The sequence below is a fragment of the Lepisma saccharinum genome, unplaced genomic scaffold (assembly GCF_977018435.1).
Source record: "Lepisma saccharinum unplaced genomic scaffold, izLepSacc3.1 HAP1_SCAFFOLD_1161, whole genome shotgun sequence".
Taxonomy (NCBI): Eukaryota; Metazoa; Arthropoda; class Insecta; order Zygentoma; family Lepismatidae; genus Lepisma; species Lepisma saccharinum.
The window spans coordinates 4,794-25,685 of record NW_028143801.1 but is presented as its reverse complement, the minus strand read 5'-3'; the positions used below and the strand labels follow the sequence as shown (position 1 = coordinate 25,685).

The 20,892-nt window shown below is 36.7% G+C and overlaps 1 protein-coding gene across 1 annotated transcript; it reads right to left on the bottom strand.

Annotated features, from left to right (window-relative positions):
• Nucleotides 1–637: 637 nt before the first annotated feature.
• On the bottom strand, nt 638–1,153 carry LOC145983520 (uncharacterized). The gene has a single exon (XM_083116601.1). The coding sequence runs from the start codon at nt 1,151–1,153 to the stop codon at nt 638–640; it is 516 nt and encodes a 171-aa protein (XP_082972727.1).
• Between the last annotated feature and the right edge of the window lie 19,739 nt (nt 1,154–20,892).

Below are 20,892 nucleotides of genomic sequence, written 5' to 3'. Positions count from 1 at the left end.
CAACACTGACTTCAGCTAAAAACTGTTTTAGTCTTGCAGCAACTTCAGATTTTTGTTTCAGAAAAAACACGTCGGAATTTCGAAAAGTCATCCTTGAAACAAACAAAATACAGTGCACCACATAATGATTTTGTTTGCATTGGTCCACACACGTCAGCATGGATTATTTCACCTGGTTTTTCTGCACGAGTAACCCGCTGTCCAAAACTTTTACGATGTTGCTTGCCAACCACACAGCCTTCACAAAACTGATCATCAGTTTTTACATCAATTCCGTGCTGCACTAAAAACTTCCGAACATGTTGCTTACCTTGGTGTACCAACCTTTCATGCCACAGCTGCAATGTATCGGAAGCTGACACTAAGCACACTTCAGCAGGATTTTTGGGGGGTAATGCACGCATGTGCATTTGGTACAAACCACTTAAAGTAACACTTCCTCATGCATGTACCTTACCATTCTTTTTTAGTAAACACTTCATGGAGTCTGCACAGAATAGAAAACCTCTTTTTGTAGTGGAGTTCACAGAAAATAAATTCCTACTGATATTTGGCACATACCACACATCACGAAGATGATTTTTCACCCACCTACCATTGACCAACATTTCCACATTCACTATACCACTGCCATGTGCTAATATGATGGCTTTAATTCCCACCTGTAATTCCTTTGGTGCTGGGAATTTTTGGTACTGTAGAAAGTAGTCCTTCGGTTAGTCATATGTGCTGTGCTTCCAGTATCTGCAATCCAAACTTCCGAAACAGGACAGTTCGATTCAAAGCTCACAAATGCTCCTCCTTCTAGAACACGGTCACTTCCACTGATTGAAGATCTATTTAACACCAACTTGCATTGTTTGGCAAAATGGCCTACCTTGTGACATTTAAAACACTTTTTCGCTTTTTCTGGACGTTTCTTGTGTTCCTTCGGATCATCACTTTTCACCACAAAAGCTGTTGTGTTGCTACTCTTGTTGGGAAGTCTCATTTCAATTAGCCTAAGTCGTTCAGTTAGCCTGTCTACAGTACGCTCTTCCACTGGAACTGATTCCCATACACTTTTGAATTCAAAATATTCACTAGGTAAGGTAGACATGATTCGACTCATTAGAAGCAGTTCTGGAACCTTGGACTTCGTGAGACGTTCCATTTCGTCATTCATTTCACGAAAATTTCTCTGTAATTTGGACACGGGTAACACTTTACTATACCAGAGACGGATTTCTTCAAATTTACAGGAGAAAGTACTTACGCAAATCATTTTCAGTAGTGTTGTTGATGTTCGGGAATGTAGCTTTGATCCATTTTAATGCGAATGCATGTGGTTTTGTACGAAAATCTATTTCCAACGTGCTATTGCTGCTGCTGCCATTTGCTTTCTGCACGAGAGCACAATACGCTTCATATTGTCCGTATATGCTAAATTGAACGAAAGGAGTGCTAATGGAACCTAACCTAACAGGCCTAACCTAACCTAGTAGGCATACCTTGTCCCCGTGATGGTTCATGGGGCTATCGTGAATTTTTGGGTTAATGTCAATGGTTTTTGGGGATACCCGTGGATGGTCTGTGGGAAATAAGGAACAACAGTAAGTACTCGTTAATGTAAGAAATAGACATTATTTTCTTTAGAAATTCATTATTTCGGTTAAAATTTACTATCCTTCGGACACCTTTAATTTTTTCGTTTCGTCAATTTTTGATCTGCTTCGCGGAACATTCCTGAAGGTGTATCAACGTTGTTTTGATGAAATTTGAACTATGTTTCCTAACCTAACAGAACTAACCTAACCACGCGCCAATGGTTCCTGGGGCTAGCGCCAATGGTTCGTGGGGCTAGTGCCAATGGTTCGCAATTATTTCCAATTTCTAGATCCTGATACTAACACGACACCAAATTTTAACTATGTTTCCTAACCTAACAGAACTAACCTATCCATGCGCCAATGATTCGTGGGGCTAGCTATTCTCTGTCGGAGAATTAATTTTCAACGAACAACATGAATTTCAGCTATGAAAAATTCCCACATCACACAAAACACCTTCCCGATGTTCGACAATGCTACAGGAACTTATTAAGGTAAGTAGTTTCTTCTGTAAAAATAAATAAATGTGTCCGAAGGATAGTAAACAAGTACCCACGCTTCTTCCGAAAGTGTAAAGTTCTCACCAGTCCGGTTAGGAAGACAAAGGACACTTCCTGTTGTACTCCAAAGAACAACGACACTTACTGTTGCACTCCGACAAACTACCAAATCTCACGGGCGCAGTGGGAACGTATCTGGGCCCATAACCTGTTGAACTTCAGCGCAGATATTTCCGTAACTTGGTACAAGGAGTAACAATACGTGCTAACAGTTAATTAACACTTTATTAGTGTCTAACGCGACCGACCGCGACGCGATGTAAGACGGTGTTAAAGGCGGAGCTACTGCGGAGCATGCGCACTCGTCTGGCTCCCCTGGAACATCCGGTTACGCTTATGGTGCTTTGGACGATAATATGAAACGGCAAAGTGGAGATTCTTTTACAAGGAAATAGCGTGTCAGCTGCATAGCATACGGTTGCACAGTTCGATCGGGAACAAATTTATTGAGTCAAATATCACTTCGTAGGTTTTCGAAGGACGAAACCTGTTGATACAAGCAGAACGAAAAAAGGATTGGTACCCGTGCAAATTTGTACGACTTGCATTTTGTCACAAGCATGTTGATCGCTTATCTGCGTATTGTGTTGTGGTGAATAGAACGGCTCTTAGTAAGGTTTCAAACCGAAGCGACACGCGACAGCAGTGGTTCGGTTCACACCAAAGTGACAAGCGACACATGCCCATTTAGTCTATAAATAAGCATTTACCGCTCATGGGAAATCAAGTCTCAGGCGGCACAATACACGCCATTGGGAATCTGAGCGACACGTGCAGCTTGTCGCGTTCCTTCGGTTCGATACATTTCGTTGATCACTGAGGATTCACTTTCAAGTGGCACGGAGATTACACACCGGAGCGACAAGCAACGGCCCCTTATTCTAAAGGAAACAATCCACCTTGCATACGAGTACAAATGACCGAGGCGACACGATGCATAGTACTGAGATAACAGACCAGTCCAAGTGACACGTGCATTTTCTCGTGGTGAATTGGTTCGAGAGGAAGCTTTCAGACTGAAGCGATACGTGTCTCTTGGAAACCAACATTAAAAAATAAACAATACCTTCCGAATAAAAGCGACACGACAAATTGCAGGTGTCGCTTCTCGCTTTCATATCGCTCGGACTGGGCCGTTTTATCATAGAATATGGTTTTATCAATACCGTGCATTGTGTTGCCCCGGGCCTGTTATTTGTGCAAGCGTGGTGAATTTGTTTGGTTCTCCCTAAATCCCCCAGGCGGAAAGGCGAAATTGAAAGCACACATATTTTCTAGCATTTGCATGTGATATTACTTCTGCAGATTTGTTGGCAAAGATTGATTTAAGCATACTTAAAAATATAATAATATCACTAGTTTTATAGAATTATATTACTAACTAACTAACTAACTCTCTAGCCTTCTTAAACCCGAAAGTTCATGGCTGCAGCACCACAGGCCTTCCATCTTTCTCTATCTTGAGCAAGTTCTATATACTCTTTTCCATCCCTACCGATTTCCCTTAGGTCCATCTCAACGTTGTCCCTCCATCTTCGTCTTGGCCTTCCTACAGGTCTCTTACCATCAGGTTTCCCAACAAGAATCCTGTAAACTCCTCTTTCCTCTCCCATTCGTGCCACATGGCCTGCCCACCAAAGTCTTCTTGATTTAATTATTCTAATAATATCTGGACATGAATATAAATTATGTAGTTCTAAATTATGTAACCTTCTCCACTCACCTGTCTCCTCATCCCTTTTAGGTCCAAAGATTTTCCTAAGGATGTTATTTTCAAATACTCTCAATTTATGTTCCTCTTTCAATGTAAGGGACCAAGTTTCACATCCATATAATACTACAGGCAAAATTACTGTTTTGTATATTTTAAATTTTAGTTTCTTAGATATTAAACGAGAAGACAAAAGTTTATGAAGAGAGAAGTAACATGCATTTCCTGAATTAAGCCTACTTTTTATTTCCTCTTTAATATAATTTTCATTTTTTAATATTACTCCTAAGTATTTGAATTTGGAAACTGGTTCAAACGAGTTGTTATCAATAATTAGATTTTGATTATTACCTAACACTTGGTTTCGGCCTGTAATCATATATTTAGTTTTCTCTTTGTTAACTTCCAAACCTATCTCTTTAGCAGTTTTGAAACATATTTTAGCATTATTCTTAATTGTATTCACATCATCCCCCAGTAAGTCTGCATATGCTAACAACTGAGTCATACCATTTAATTTTAGTCCTTCTTCAGTTTCGTTTACCTTCCTAACAGCATATTCTAAGGCAAAATTAAAGAGGAATGGAGATAATGCATCTCCTTGTTTTAACCCATCATGAATTGTAAATTTGTCAGACATATTAATACCCACACGAATTTTACTTTCTGTTTCACTGGTGTATATTTTTATCATACTAACAAGCTTCTTAGGTATTCCAAACTCTACTAATATATTATATAATAGATGATCCAAATATTGATATTATAATAGTTAAAATTCGAACAATTCCTGGTAGTTATATATATATGTGTGCAATTTATATACCTCCTAATTCTGATATTGCCCTGTATGATGCTCTTTTCAACTGTATAACTATGCATTGCCCGCCGGGGAGTCCGATTCTGATAATTGGTGATTTTAACATTCCGGAAATTCGCGATACAGATTGCAAAGCATTAAACAACAATAAAACCTGTCAATCATTATGTAACTTTCTCCAACTAACTGGTCTTCAAAACAAAAATAATATTAGGAATAATTATGGGAAAATGCTTGACCTAGTACTAACAAATCTCAACCACATAAAATTGTCCAGAGAAGAACCTCTGTCCGTTCCTGAGGATAAGCATCACCCTACTTTATATTTGAAAGTAAGTCATGTACGTTGTAAAACAAGAAATCCGGAACCAAACGAGAAACGCTACAATTTTAGGAAAGCTGATTTTAACAGTATGTATAAAAAATTTACTTCGATAGATTGGGAAGAATTAAAATTGTGCTCAGACGTTAATATTGCCGTTGAAAAATTTTATCAGATCGTCACGTCCGTGTTCGATGATTGCATTCCTCTTTCAATCCCCTCCTCCCGCCACTACCCTTGTTGGTTCACGCTACAGATTATAAGGGATCTGGCATCCAAAGGAAAACACCATCGTAAAATGAAGCATAACGTAGGGAATACTCAAATGCATGCAACAAAATTCAAAAGTATACGAACCAGACTAAAAAAGAATATTCAGGATGCGTACTCAAACTACTTGAAAAGCATTGAAGCTAGTGTTAAAACAGGGGACATGAAGCAATTCTGGTCCTTCATAAGAAATAAAAAACGACCATCATACGCACAACTTATCTGTAATGAAAATCAAGAACTCGACAGCAACAACTCAATTGCCGAAGCATTTGCGAAACACTTTCACTCTGTTTACGTACAGGAACCGTCTTGTTACGAACCACCAACCCCTCTGTCTGAAACCGAAGCCCTTCTATCTTCTCTAAATTTACAGGATATATCAATCGCTGAAGTAGAAGCAGCAATAAAGAACCTTAAACCTAAAAAAACGGCAGGGCCTGATCTTATCCCCCCCTATGTAATCAAGGGGTGTGGTGAAAGTCTAAAATATCCGCTACATATACTCTTCAACCTTGTAATACAAACATCGAGATTTCCAGATAAATGGAAATTATCCCAAATTTGTCCCATACCAAAAACATCAGATAAATCTCAAATTTCAAACTACAGACCAATTGCGATACTCTCTGCGCCAGCTAAACTATTAGAACAGATTCTTTATAAACACTTTTTCGCTCACGTAAAACCAATTCTCTCCTCGCACCAGCACGGATTCGTACCAAAGAGATCTGTCGTGACGAACCTCGTAGAAATTTCAAACTTCATTTCCACTGAACTTGACAACAGAGGTCAGGTAGACGTTATATACACAGATTTCTGCAAAGCGTTCGACACTGTAAACCATGATATTCTCTTGCAAAAATTAGCATTTTGTAACTTCTCCTCTTCCCTCGTAGATTTAATGTGCTCGTATCTCAAAAACAGAAAACAATACGTAAATTATCAAGGTTGCTGCTCCCATGAATTTGTAGCTGGCTCAGGCGTACCTCAAGGTTCTAATCTTGGTCCCTTGTTGTATTTAATATTAATTAATGACCTACCAAAACAGCTTAGAAATTCCGAGAAACTCTTATTCGCTGACGATTTAAAATTCTATAGGAGCATCCACAATGAAGACGATTCCATTAAATTACAAGAGGATATCGAAAATCTCAACGCATGGTGTAAAGCAAATAAAGTTAATCTTAACCATAAGAAATGCAGGGCCGTAACATTTACCCGATTGAAATCCCCAATACACTATAACTACGAAATAGCACACACACAAATAGACAGGGCAAACTCAATAACAGATCTTGGTGTAGTGTTCGATGATAAATTATCGTTTCAGTCACATATCACAAAGACTGTTAATGACGCGCATAGAAAACTGGGGTTCATTATGAGAACTGCAAAAGAATTCAATGAAAAAAAAGCGTTGTTATCATTATTTAACCTATATGTTAGGCCCAAATTAGAATACGCATCTATAGTGTGGAGTCCACAAACCAGTAAACAAATAGATCTTATTGAAAAAGTTCAAAATAAGTTCACTCGCTATATAGTTTTTAGGATAGATGGTGCATATCCAAAGATGACACCTTATAACGAATTGCTAATTAAATTACACATTACCTCCCTTGCAAACAGAAGAACCATACATCAGCTCCTTTTTCTTTTCAAACTTCTTAACGACAAATTGGATTCTTCCTCTCTGCTTTCAAAAATAGCTTTCTATGTCCCCCATCCAAAGTTGCGATCAAGAAAGCAACTCTTTGCAATTTCCCGCACCCGTACAAAATCCGCAGAAATGGCTCCCCTGCGAAGAATGTGTAGCTTGTATAATGAATGGTTAGAGAAGGGCATACACTTGGACATATATGCTAAATTTTCTGAGTATAAACGCTATTTAATGGACAACATTCTTGCTTAATTTTTTAATTTTTATTATTTTTTTTATTATTATTATTATTATTTTTACCTTCTTTATGTGTATATATAAACCCATCCATATATGAATGTAATTGTGTAAGGTTTGATTCATTTTTTATCCACGGTAATGTTTAAGGACGATATATATAACCCCTATATGTATTTTTTCTTTTTTTTATATCTGAAATGTGTATAAATATTATTTTGATGTGTATAAATCCTATGTAAGACATTTACTGTGCACTGTAAAAGGGCAGATGCCTGTTGTGCGCAGGATAATAAATAAATAAATAAATAAATAAATCTCTTTTGACAGAATCATATGCTTTTTTGAAATCAATGAATAGCTGATGGACATTTTGATTATATTCCCAATTTTTTTCAAGTGTCTGTCTGATGTGAAAAATTTGATCTGTAGTTGATCTGTTACGTTTAAATCCACATTGATAATCACCTATAATTTCATTAGCATATGGGGTTAGTCTTGTTAAAAGAATGTTAGATAATATTTTATATGTTGTTGAGAGTAGAGAAATTCCACGGTAATTATTGCAGTTCATTTTATCACCTTTTTTAAACACAGGAACAATTATAGATTCTTTCCACTGTTGAGGGATTTCTTCTTTATTCTATATTAAACAAATTAGTTTATGGATTTGACATATTAATGAATTTCCACCATATTTAATTAACTCAGCTGGTATTAAATCAATGCCAGGTGCTTTGTTATTCTTTAGCCTTTTAATAGCATCTTTAACTTCAGTCAAGTCAGGTTCTGGAACTAAAGGTTCTGCTGTGTGGACTTCATTTACTTCTGATTTATCTCCTACATGGACATTTAAAAGGTCATTAAAGTAGTTCTTCCATCTATTTAGAATATCGCTTGGGTCAGCTAGAAAATCACCGTCTTTATCTTTTATCAAGTTTACTTTAGGTTGCCACACCTTTCTAAATTCATTTACACCTTTATATAAATCTCTGATATTTTTGTTTTTGCTGTTTGTTTCAATTTCGTTAATTTTGCTTTTCAAGTAATCTCTTTTTTTACTTCTAAACGTGCGGTTAACTTCTCGCTTTATTCTATTATAATTGTTTAGATTTGTATCATCAGAGTTATTTAACCACCTAAGTCTAGCCTGATTTCTTATTTCTATTAGATTATGACATTCATTATCAAACCATGGCTTACTTTTTCTCGGTTTATGGTATCCTATACTTTCTTTAGCTGCTGATTCTATTCCATTACGTATGTGCTCCCAATTCTTATTTACGTCTGTTTCATTTATATTTTCATCATCATTTAAATCCTGCAAAATATCAAATCTATTTGACAGTTTAATTTGGTAATCTTTCTTAATTCTTTCATCAGTAAACTTTCCTGTATCAAATTTTAGAACTTTTAGATTTTGTTGCTTATGATTTATCACTGAGAGTCTTTCTCTTAATTTAGCAATTACTAAATAATGGTCACTGGCACAGTCAGCACCTCTATGTGTACGAACGTCAATTATACTAGTATGCCTTCTCTTATCAATGAGAATATGATCTATCTGATTATGAGTTTTACCATCTGGAGAAAACCATGTATATTTATGGATATCTTTATGTTTAAAAGTGGTACTTTTCACAATTAAATTCTTTGAGGTTGCAAAAGTAATCAATCTTATACCATTATCATTACTTAATTCATGAAGACTTTCTTTACCAATCGTGGGTTTAAATGTCTCTTCTTTGCCAATCTGTGCATTACAGTCACCTAACAGAATTTTCATATCATACTGAGAAAATTTACCAAAGACCTGTTCTAACTCTGTATAAAAATCATCTTTAGTATTATCGTTGGTGCATGTATGTTTATTAAAATAATTTTACACCACCTACCCTGTAAAACTGTAAATGATATCCTATCATTAATAAATTCTACTGTTTTAAGAGTCGAGATAATTCTATTATTTATGAAAAAGCCTGTTCCAAAATTATGATTTTCAGTACCACCATAGAAAAAAAGTATAATTTTTAGTTTTACAATTCCCTTCTCCTGGCCACCTAACTTCCTGCACAGCTACTACATCTAATTTATACTTAACTATCTCATTAACTGTACACTGAAATGCCCCAGGCCGGTAAAGGCTCAGAACATTCCAGGTGCCTAATTTAATATCCTTGTAGATCTTATCCTTAGTCCAGGGACCTCCCAAAGTAGTCCCCACCCGGAGATCCGAACGGGGGACTATTTTACCTCCGGAATATTTTACCTTGGGAACATCCATGGTCTTATATTGCTGTTTCTTGACATGTCTTTTTACAGTGCAGAGTTGTCAGCTCTACGCCTAACCCCCAATATGAATGGAGGAACTACTACACAAGACAAACACAAACACATTAGACAGCACAATTACTACAAAAGACGAACACAAACACATTAGACAGCACAACTACTACACAAGACACACACAAACACATCACAACTATAACATAATATAAACACAAACACACAACAACTACTACACAATATAAACATAAACAAACTACACACCATAACTACTGCACAAGACAAACACAAACAAATTAGACAGCACAACTACAACAGATATTATTTAAATACATTACACAACCAAACCATATCCCTATATCAAACTGCTACAAAACCGATAATTTTAGGTAACAACACAACTCAACTTCAAAAATATTATTTCACTTTATAACATTTGATATGAACTAATTTTCGATTTCTGACACAAGACATTTTAAGTTAATTCCTAATAACGAAGTGGAAGTAAACGCAGAAGTTCGAGCGTTGAAAGAAAAGGCGGTTATACGAGTTCTGTATTTATAAGAAGTTCGAATACAAAGGCCACGGGCCACCGAGCTTCGCTGCTTATATAGCATTTCTCGGTGCCGTGAAGGATTTACCAACTTTTTTCTTAACATCAATTTTTACATTACAATAAAATACATATTAATAAAATATCAATGAGGAACATAATTAGCTACATGTAAAATTTACTATTTTTACCCTTTTGTGAATAATAAGTATGCAATATAATTTTAATTGTTACACTCAGCATTTAATTTGACCAGGGAGTATGGCTTCTTCCAACTCCCCTCTCTCCCTGCAACGGCCACGCGAAAAGGCAACAAAGAAAAAGAAAGAAAATTTACAACGTCAAAATGTTAAGCGAAAATTATTTATATACAGGTTTTGTCTTGCGCGGGCATAACTTTCTTTTACCTTAACGTAACTACGAGGTGCACACCAAAAGTACGTGCCGTTTTGTTCTGAAGTAAACATTTCTTCTTTATAGAATTCTATTTCCCTCACTTTTTCATTTACAAAATAATTGAGTATATCTAAACTTTCGTACGTTTTGAGTTCGTCGTGTGTGTACATGAGATGCGTAGTGGTAGTATGCTATACAACTGGCGGCCACAAAGACACGTCATATTTTAATAATCTGCTCTGCAGTTGATTATCCGACGGATTCTTGACGTCCACTCCTTCATAGTAGAACTTTAACAAATGCCTATCGTCGCACAATTGATGAAAACAAGCGCTCATTTCTTACTTCGTATGCCGGTGAATCTGTACTGGAAACAACGGGAACTGGCCTAAACCGGAAGTTCCGGGGGGACCGGGCAAGACCTCACCAATGTTTATGTTTACATTTTTAACACGGTTCATACAAACTTCTTGGAGAGCATTCTCCACAGACTACTCACTACAGAGCAAAAACAAATGATAAGTCAATTTGACCATGTTGGGAAAGTGTGTCTTTTGTACAATGTTTAACAGATGTCTATACAAGTCTTCTAAGTGATACAACCACACCATCACAAGGAGATTTTCTGTGGTATGTGGCAAGAAAAGCTCCATTTGGAAAAACTTCAATCAGCACAAATGTGTATTATTAATTCTTACTTCATACTACGTAGAGATGATGATTATATTTTTTTAAAAAATGAAGACAGTTGAAACTAACTTAGATACAGTGGAACCTCGATTTTACGTTGTTCAGGGGACCAAGCTGAAAAAATCTTAAATGCGAGAAAACGTAAAACCGAGGAAAATTTCTTAGCAATTTGCTATGCTCGGACCACCAAGATTGAATGTAAAATGCAGGAAAATGTAAAATCGAGGAACTTGAAATCGGGGTTTCACTGCAATTATTATTTGTAGGTTTTAATTAATGTATACATTTTGGATACGGCAAATGATTCCCTTTGCCCCCGAAAGGTTACGCCTATGCTTACCTTCACACATAGTGAACAGAAATTTTGAATATTATACCTCAAAACATATTGTACTTCAGACTTTGTGCTAAATACATAAGCATTTTTAATAAGATTAACTTTTAATGCAAATGATTTTTTTATCACCCTGTCTCTGAACCGCCCATCCCAATTTTTCCATCAAGCATCAGTGCCCACTCTGAACTACCTGTATATAAAATTTTGGGGAAATTGAAGGGGGGGCATTGCACGAAATTCGCTCTTGAAGTTAGTCATTTATTTTTCTAAAAAAATACATGAAACTATACATAAAATACATGAAACTATACATAAAATACATGATTATTGATACACTGATCTGAAACCTTATTTAAATAAAAGCTTACACTATCCTGAGCAAAAGAAAACAAATGAAGTGTTTACGGCAAACCTGAGAGAAGATACTATAATTTATAACCTAATGCGTGTCATTCAAAGTGGAGCCGCATGTGGCGTACACGGAGATTTTTAAAAACCCGTAATTTCTGAACCCCTTGACCAATCTAAAAAAAAAAAAGTTGTCATTTTTGTAATTAGCATCAAAAGTTCTATAAGTATACCGAATTTCATCAAAATCGGAGATAGTGGGTGACATTTTCACAAAATTCTGGATGATTTGACATGGAACGACCCTTATCTCATTTCGCTACGATGCCAGTGGTCCCGGGTTCAAGTTCGGTCTGGCCATACGTAGGCTTACCAGACGTCCGGATATTCCCGGACATGTCCTACATTTAACCTTGTTTCCGGCGTCCGGGAGGAATTTAAAAAATGTCATAAATATCCTACATTTTGAGCGTCACATAATGAAATTAGCCTAAATACGTGTTTCAGTTTAACAAAGACAAATCATAAAGTTACAAGTCTATGGACTGCTCTCCCAAACTCAATAGTGACATTTATTTTGCTTCAGTCATTGCCGAAAAAGAAAAGAAAATATTGTCCTGCTAGAGGACAAACTGAAAAACGGAAGCAACTATTGAAGGAATGTTTTCTGGTTTATATTGATGAAACAAGGTGTTTTCCATTCTTATTCATTATCTTGATTGTAAAGCAAGTGTTTAGAGAACGAAGTTATTTAGGGTATCTACTAGTCAAGAAAGTCCTGAAAATCAAGAAAAAATAAAGGAAGTGGGTCAAGAAGTCAATAAAAAGTCTAGAAATGATACTTGTGGTCAAGACTTTTTGCGATCCCAATGACTGATTAGTGGATTTAGTTTATTTTACTTAACCATTCTGCCCTTTGGCTAGTCGCGAAGATGAGGATGAATGACCATAAGATAAGATGGACGAAGAGACAATCACAAACATATAGGTACGACAACACGAGCCCCACATAAGATTATTATGTGGGAACATATGAAGATTTCGCGTCGATTTGCACAAGAAAATCTCCTCAAACGCCACAGAACGGACAAGGCACGGCTTGATCCTCACTATTCTCAAGCAGCGTTTAAATCTGGCGATCAAATACTTTTGTGGAACGATCGACGCTTATCAAAGACGTCCAAAGCGTTTTCAGGCAAGTACGAAGGCTCCTTCACAGTAATCGAGCGACTTGACAAAAACCATTACAGAATTGAAGGGATCAAGTAAGAAAAACGGTTTGAACAAAAGGCAGCATCGGTCAGGATGAAACTTTACACACCACAAACGGTAACTCTCGATCGATCACGTACAGAGGAAGATAATGTGAATGCCTTAAAGTTACATTCAGGAGTGCAAGCGGATATCCCTCGTACTCTAGAGGGACTTTATGTGGAAGAATTCACAACTAGTGAACTTTATATATCAGAAGTTGACAACACTGCAAGAAAAATTGAGGCACTGGCAGTATAAAACAGCTACTTCCAAACGAAGACGATCATCATCATCATCCTTCATAGTTCCTCGCCGCGACGAAAATTCGAACAGTAATAGTAACAACTATAACTATACATTTTACCACGCTGAATAACACGTATAAGCTATGCTTCTTATAAATTCTGCTATTTTTTGCCTGCACCAATAACTCGCAGAACAAGAAGAAAATTAAATATATCTCGTACACGCGACAGCACTCGCCGCAACATTTTTTCTTCTTTCTCATACAAGATTGTGCCGACCCTTTGTCACCGTGACGTCACTTTATGATGTGATTTCACACAGAGTAGGATGGAATTCTGAAGACGATACCGTAGCAACACGACCTTCTGCTTCGGTAGCATTTTGTGTACGTAAACAAAGAGCACGAACGCGATGAATATAGCTACTGCATATGGGAAGATAGCTTACGTGTTCTCACTGTTGGCGGAGACAATACTCTATGCACCATTCGCTGTAAAACTCTCATTCTGTGACTTTTCAATAATTCATAACTAAGTACCTTCAACACGCCAAAATGCCTTTACAGAGCATGTATGGGCCAACGTCTTTTCCACCTTTTCTCTTCATATTTCTTCAATTCATATAACTTCTTACATATAAACGGCAATATTACCAATCTAATTAATATATGACAGCGTGTTAACTTCTAAATTTTTATCGTGCAGATGTGTCCCCGCTATTGATGAAGCGGACTGAGAGCGCTGCATCGTTAAAAACCGACCAAACTCTCACACAGAAACACATTTTTTTTACTGATACGACACACAACTCACACGATTTGGACAGAAATACCGAATCAAGTCCCTACCTCTTCTTGTTACATCTGCCATATTTACATTAACTGTTATTACATAATTGATACTCTCATTTACATTTATTTTTTCTGTAGGCTTTTCATTGTGTTTTGCTATAATCGAATGCACACTATGTCTCTAATCTTATTATTTACACCCTGATTAAATTTACCAATTGCTCCTGTTCACGCTCAAAATTTTATTTTATAACATACTAAACACTGATAGTGATCATCATTTGCTGTGTCATCACTAATGCACGCCTTGCATGTACCGACTTTCAACTCTTTGTTCAACTGAAGAGATTTCTGACAGGACAAGGATTTGACAGCTACACTGCGGTAGAGATAGTTCCAGTCTTAGCTGTCGGACACATATGCTATAGGCATACAAAATGCCAGAACAACGGTGGTGATTATGCCAAAAATTAGGTTAGGATTCACTGTTACTAATGCAATAAATTACAACTGATATTTTTGTTTTATTTATGCCTAATCGGTAGGGACCTTGATTTTTTGTGATTTTTTTCAAATTGGTGATTTTTTTATTTTTCCTATTGGATTTCATGGAATTTTTTGTTCTTTTAGGACATTTTTTAAAAAAATCGCTAAAGACGCCAACAATTCGCATTTTATGCCAAATTCGCATTATTTCGATATTTCGAACAGGCGTAAAATGTGTCCAGACATCACTGCACATTCATAAACACAACTTCGCAGCAATTACCATTTTTCATGGTTTTCGCGTTTGCGAAAATCAATGTCCCTACTAATTGGAATTTACTTTCTGGCCACCCCTCGTATAAATCAGTAGATGGAAAGTGAAAATTTAGCAGGGCTGGCAGACAAAAGTCATTTCTTGAAGAAAGTGATTTACTTTTATGATTGAATGATGCGAGTAAATATGATATTAAAATATTTACGTATTTATTATTAGTATACGTATTATTTCATAATTAGACAATAACTTCACTCAGTGAGAGATTAATGACCATCTCTCACAAGTTTAAACAGATAGGACAGAGAGTGGCGTTAATTTTCCAATTTTTATAACGTTATAACTTACATGAAAAATGGATTGTTACTAACCTACAAAATAATTTTCTTCTCTTTCCGCTTCTCAGAAGGATCATGGGCGTGCACAGATCCTCTTATTAAGGGAGCAAAACCATTGATGAAACTTCAATCGAAGATAGGAAAAGTTTATTCCGTCTCTCTGTTTTATTGTATTGATTGGTAACATATATAGTGTGCGTCCGGATCCACCGAAAATCACTCTATTAGAATAATTCCGGCTTCCGTGGCACAAAAGCTCTCCGTTTCCATCTCTCTATATATTCCTTCTCTGTTGCTCACACTAATTTACATATAAACATGAATTCGTACAGCAGATTGAAAACAACTATACATAATTTATTCATTTCCAATGTGTGACCAATTTATTGTGCATATGTGTAACTCAACTAGGCTAAATATAAAATGCGTGAGTCTTAATAACAAGTAATTTGCTGGAGAACGAAGTCAGCTACTTTAATTACGTAGGAAATAAACCCGCCGTAGTTCCTTAGAACTTTCGTAGGCTTGAAATTAGTTTAATTTTAGAGAGAATAATATTGTTTAATAACGATAATAATATTATCTACCCTAATTTTCTAAGTGAGAGTATTAGGAAGGGAGACTGCCTCCCCTTGCCCTCTGTGCAAACGCCTATGAAAAGGGCATTGAACTTTTGAAAGATCCTAGATGATTACTTTGTAGTTCTGCTTCTTAAGGAAGGAGTTGAATGATGCATGTATTCAATTGATGAATAACCTAACACACAGAAACGCTGAGGTCGTAAGACCTGACTCGACTAATCGCGACGATGAAGATGAAGTCGAAGAAGTGACACTCATATCCAAGTCCAGTCCAGAATTCGAACAGTGGACGCCGGGCGACAAGTAAATCGAGTTCACAACCGTTGACTTCGTAGTATTTCATTCTACAGAAAAAGCAATTGATTCCCGTTCATCTACTCGTCATTAAATAAACACTCACGTCATCCAAGCTGTTACCCTCGAGATATAAATAAATAATCATCATGGTTTGAGTTTCGGTGGTGATAAATTGTAGACAGTTGTTGGTTGCTTCATTCTGTGTGCAACATTTCATCGTAACCTAACCTCTGGATTTCAAGGCGCCATGCTGTTGGACGAACTCTTCTTTTTCTCTGGTGTTCGTTTTCCCTCTTGCGTACATTTTACTGATGGAAATTCACAATTCCTTCTTTCATACAATACTGGTGAACAGTGGCGGTTCCGAAACTGAGGGGGGGGGGCAAAGACGGTATATTTCCCTTTGTAGATAAAGTGTAGCATTGTGGATGGTAAGAGTGGCGAAAAGTGGGGGGGGGGGGGCGACTTACCCCTCTCGCCCCCCTAATGGCCGCCACTGCTGGTGAAATATCTTTAACCCAAATAATGTAGCTCAGGTAATCACATTATTTGTTTATTTACCTAGTACCTACAGTCCTGTGCGTCCATTTTACACTGATAACAAAAACGAAAACAAAGCAAGTTTGACACAAAATATTTACACGTAGATTGTTATTTTACAAACACAGGCGAAGCATAAGGTGAGGTCAGGGCTCGAAATGGACCGGAGCCGACGGGAACGGCTCTATTTCGTGATTATCTGGAACCTTTCAGTTCCGTCTTATCAGTTCAGTTTCTTAGATATTTAGACATGACTACTCTTTAAGCATTGAAAACAATTGATTCACCTTGAAGGACGATAGTTTCGGAGTTAAGGATAACCATGTTCCAAAGCATTTTCTTCTTTGGTGAATAATATGAATAGCCGGTTTGAAGATTCAGGTTTATCTTCGCATACAGTCCCATAAAATGCACATACATGGTATTTAGATAATTGTGAAGGTGTGTGAGATGTCAGGCAAACTTTATTGTAAGCGAAAGGATGTGTGCGTCAGTAGTTAAAAATCTTCGCACCTACAAAGAAACTCCACAACACATTTCCACGTCACTCAAAGTTTATGTGAATTATATCAAAATTGTTCCAATATCTACAGCTGAATGTGAACGCTGGTTAGGAGATTATATCTTTTATTGGATCATAGAATAGGCTACATCGCTGTAAGTCAATTTCGAGAATGTCCCGTTGTTTTCTTGTTTTGTTTCTTTATCAGATCATTCAAAGACAACAATGGTTATCGGGGATTACTTTAAGGGTGATTTCCCGACTGATCTGCTTTCATTTGTTTATTTTATAAAACTATCGGGGGCTGTAGCCCAAACATTGACTGCGAAGTGTACCTGCAGGGGGCAATTACCGCCCACAACTTCAAATGTTATGCAAATAAAAATACTTTTTGCAAAATTTTCTCGCTCGCTTCGCTCGCATTCCCTCCTTTTCTTAGCCTTATGAAGTTCAGGACCGTAGCTCTCGGGCGGCGGGAGACGGTCCTGGGCGCCGAACGATCTAAATGAAAAGAAGTTGTAAAATTGATTGAGTCATTTTTTTAAAAGTCTACTTTATGCACAGAAAGGTTAATTGAGACTGATCCTATAGCTTAAAGTGGGTTCCGAACCACTATGTGCCTCCACCGGGTATCGAACCCGGGATCCCTTGATCACAAGGCGACGATGTTACCACTACACCATCGGGAAGGCACAAAAGTTGTAAATGATATACTGCCATGACGCGTTCCGTGAAATTATTTGCGCCCTATTAAATTAATATTGATTTCAGCCTGCAAAAAAGTTGGATCCATAGATTTTCTTCCTCGCTTCGCTCGCAATTTGTGTTTGTTCGCTTTAATACATTGTAAATCACCAGGCAGAGAAATAGGATTTGTCTTAATTTAATTTGTTTTAAATGCATGAACAATTGTTTGGAGGAAAGGGAGCGTGCACATTTCAGAGACAATTTATGTAATTTTTCCTGTTCGTTTATTGTGAGTTGGATGAATTGGTTGTGAAATGTATTTAAATAATATATGCTGTATATAATATTTATTAAAGACACTTTGAATACGTCCAAGTCACTACACCTTGCACCCTATGTGAAACATATATCGTGCATGAAAGTTATGTTAATGTAGAAAATAATTATATTTGGAATGCATTTATCAAGCATTTTCTGTCTTTCAAAAATAGTTTATGTGCTTGTTTTCCGTTATTAATGTGAAATTGAACGTGTTAAAAAGTAATTCAAATAGTTTGTACGAACACAAATGCTTTAGCACAAACTTCTACCCCCTTTTTGCGTAATTTACGAGGATAATAACGTCTTTGGTACTACCACTACTAATAATAGGAATAATAATGTTTGTCCTGGGTTCGAATCCCGGCTTGGGCATGGATGTTTGCGAGTATCCATTAATCATTTTCATCATGCCATCACTCATCCACATTTTTTTCAAATTAGCCAAAAGTGGCACAAGAAGTGAAGTAAAATAAAGCAAATCAATAATAACAATAACAATAATAATAATGTTACAATAACATTATTAGTAACATTATTATTGTTAACATTGTTCTATTAACATTATTATTATTATTATTATTATTATTGGTACGTTTTTCCTGGTACTTACCCCACCCCCAGACAAAAATTAGTGGTTGCGCCTCTGGTATGCAAGATAATTTTGTACAAGTTTAAGTACAGAAGATTGAGGAAATAGCTTGTATGATTGAAATTTCGTATTGAATAAGCTTTCCAACTTTGGAAACTCAATTCCCGTGTCTAATTTGAATAAATGTTTAAAGTTCTAGAAATATGGTAAATACTTGAATGCACAAAGTTTTAGTTATTTGGTTGTAGGCTACATTTTTTTAAAATATATTTTTTTCGTATTAGAATCTTACATACAAGCAACGAGAGAAAGTGTACAAATACTAATGCAACAAACGTACTAGCCTAACCTATTCGCAATACCTAGATGCTAAGAACGCCGCCAATCTTAATGATCTAACAGTAATTCAATCCTATGAAAATGGGTTTACGATCACACGGAAAATGAAATTCGTTGAGAATATTAATGCACCATGCAAGCAACTTACTTTAATTAAGAAGTCCAAAGAAAAATGCGAGAGGACACATTAAACCCCATGCTCTATCAGGAGATTATTTTTAAAAGAATATCATATTCCAAAGTCCTTATAATTATATCCCTTTTCCGTAAACAAGCTAGATAATGGTAAAAACGAAGAGACAGGTTATAAAAGTTATTTTTCAGGATAAGGTGTAAGTTTTAATATATATCAGCGTGTGTTTCATTCATTCATCCCTAACAACGACAATTTACTTCTAACTGTACCTGGACATGTACTGAAATCGTGTCATGCAAATATTCGCTGACATGTAAGTTGATAATTATATTTTGCCCTTGTACCAAGCCCGTAGCCAGGGGACCCCCCTGGAACTGCCGTCACCTCCCCCCCACACTGAGGTCAGCCCCCTTGACATTAGGTAAAACTATTGTGTGTAATTTGTTTGCAGTGTAGAGTGAAAATGTAGACAGCAGTTATTATTTCGTTCATAACTTTGGTGATGGATAAATTCAGGGAGCATGAACAGCAGCTATTACATTCGTTCATCTTATTTATAAGAAGAAGCCTTAAGTAGCGGCAAGTATATTTAGGAGATTCTCTTCTCTGGACTTCAGAAAGTTTCTTCACAGGGGAGCTTCTTTATCTGTACCTTCGTTGCCCCTGTTCCGACCTCCAATTTATACAGAAATCTGTAACTTTGATGTGATTATGCAAATTCCCTCCGCATCTGCGTCAAAGGTTAACAGCTCCCAAGTCTTGGGAACGAAGGGGAGTTTTATTGTTTCGGCCGGGGAGTGGAATGAGCGCTAGGCACTATGATTGAATATTGTCCATCTTTTCTTGAATAATATAAATATCTGTATCATCAAATGTAGTATAGAGTGTGTAGTAAGGGATGATTTTAGTAGCAGCCAATTAACACTTCAAGCGATATTTTAAAAGATATAGAAAAAATGTATTTGTGTGATATTAATATCCCCCCCCCAACCAGCGGCGGCGTCAGGATTAATCATCTAGGGGTGCTGAGGGGGTGCGGAATGAAATTTAGGGAGTGCGACGTTGAAAATAAAGAAAACATGAAATATGCATGTTCCAGTCCCTAAATCAAATATCAATCAACTTTTAGGAGGCATGTATGATAATATGCTAATGAAACTGAAGCGACTTGGGAGAACAATGGCACATAAGGACGACTGGAGGATTTTATCCATGAAGAGGCAAGCAAGGCAAAGCATTCTTCCACGGACAGGGGTCGAGGTATATTTTACCCCCTAATAGCGTGCTCACTCTCTCTAAAAAAAATCCTTCAGTTTGAAGTTACCATGACCATGACTGAAATGTACAATTTTAGATTGACATCCATTGTTTTAAGTCGATGTTACGCACATATAGGCTAATCGGGCCTGAACCTATAGTTTAAAGTGAGGTAAAACCCGGGGTCCCTCGATTACAAGGCACAACCAAGGTACAAAATTCAGTTATTAATCAAATGCCAAATACGTTGTAGATTTGACAACAACTGCTGAGTGTTCAGTTTGTGTGCGTTGGGTAAAAGAAAGGAATGGCTACTATGTAACCTAAAGTTCTGCAATTTGAAAAAGAAAATAACACAATAAATACGAAATCATGTAGTCACTTTCATGTAATTATCAATTCACTTTTTTTGAACTGTTTCATTTTTCTGAAAATATTCCGTTGCTTCTTTTCATATGCGTTCGTTTTCTTTA

Coding starts and splice junctions, on each gene's coding strand:
- LOC145983520 (XM_083116601.1), bottom strand. CDS start 1,153: ATGGAACGTCTCACGAAGTCCAAGGTTCCAGAACTGCTTCTAATGAGT.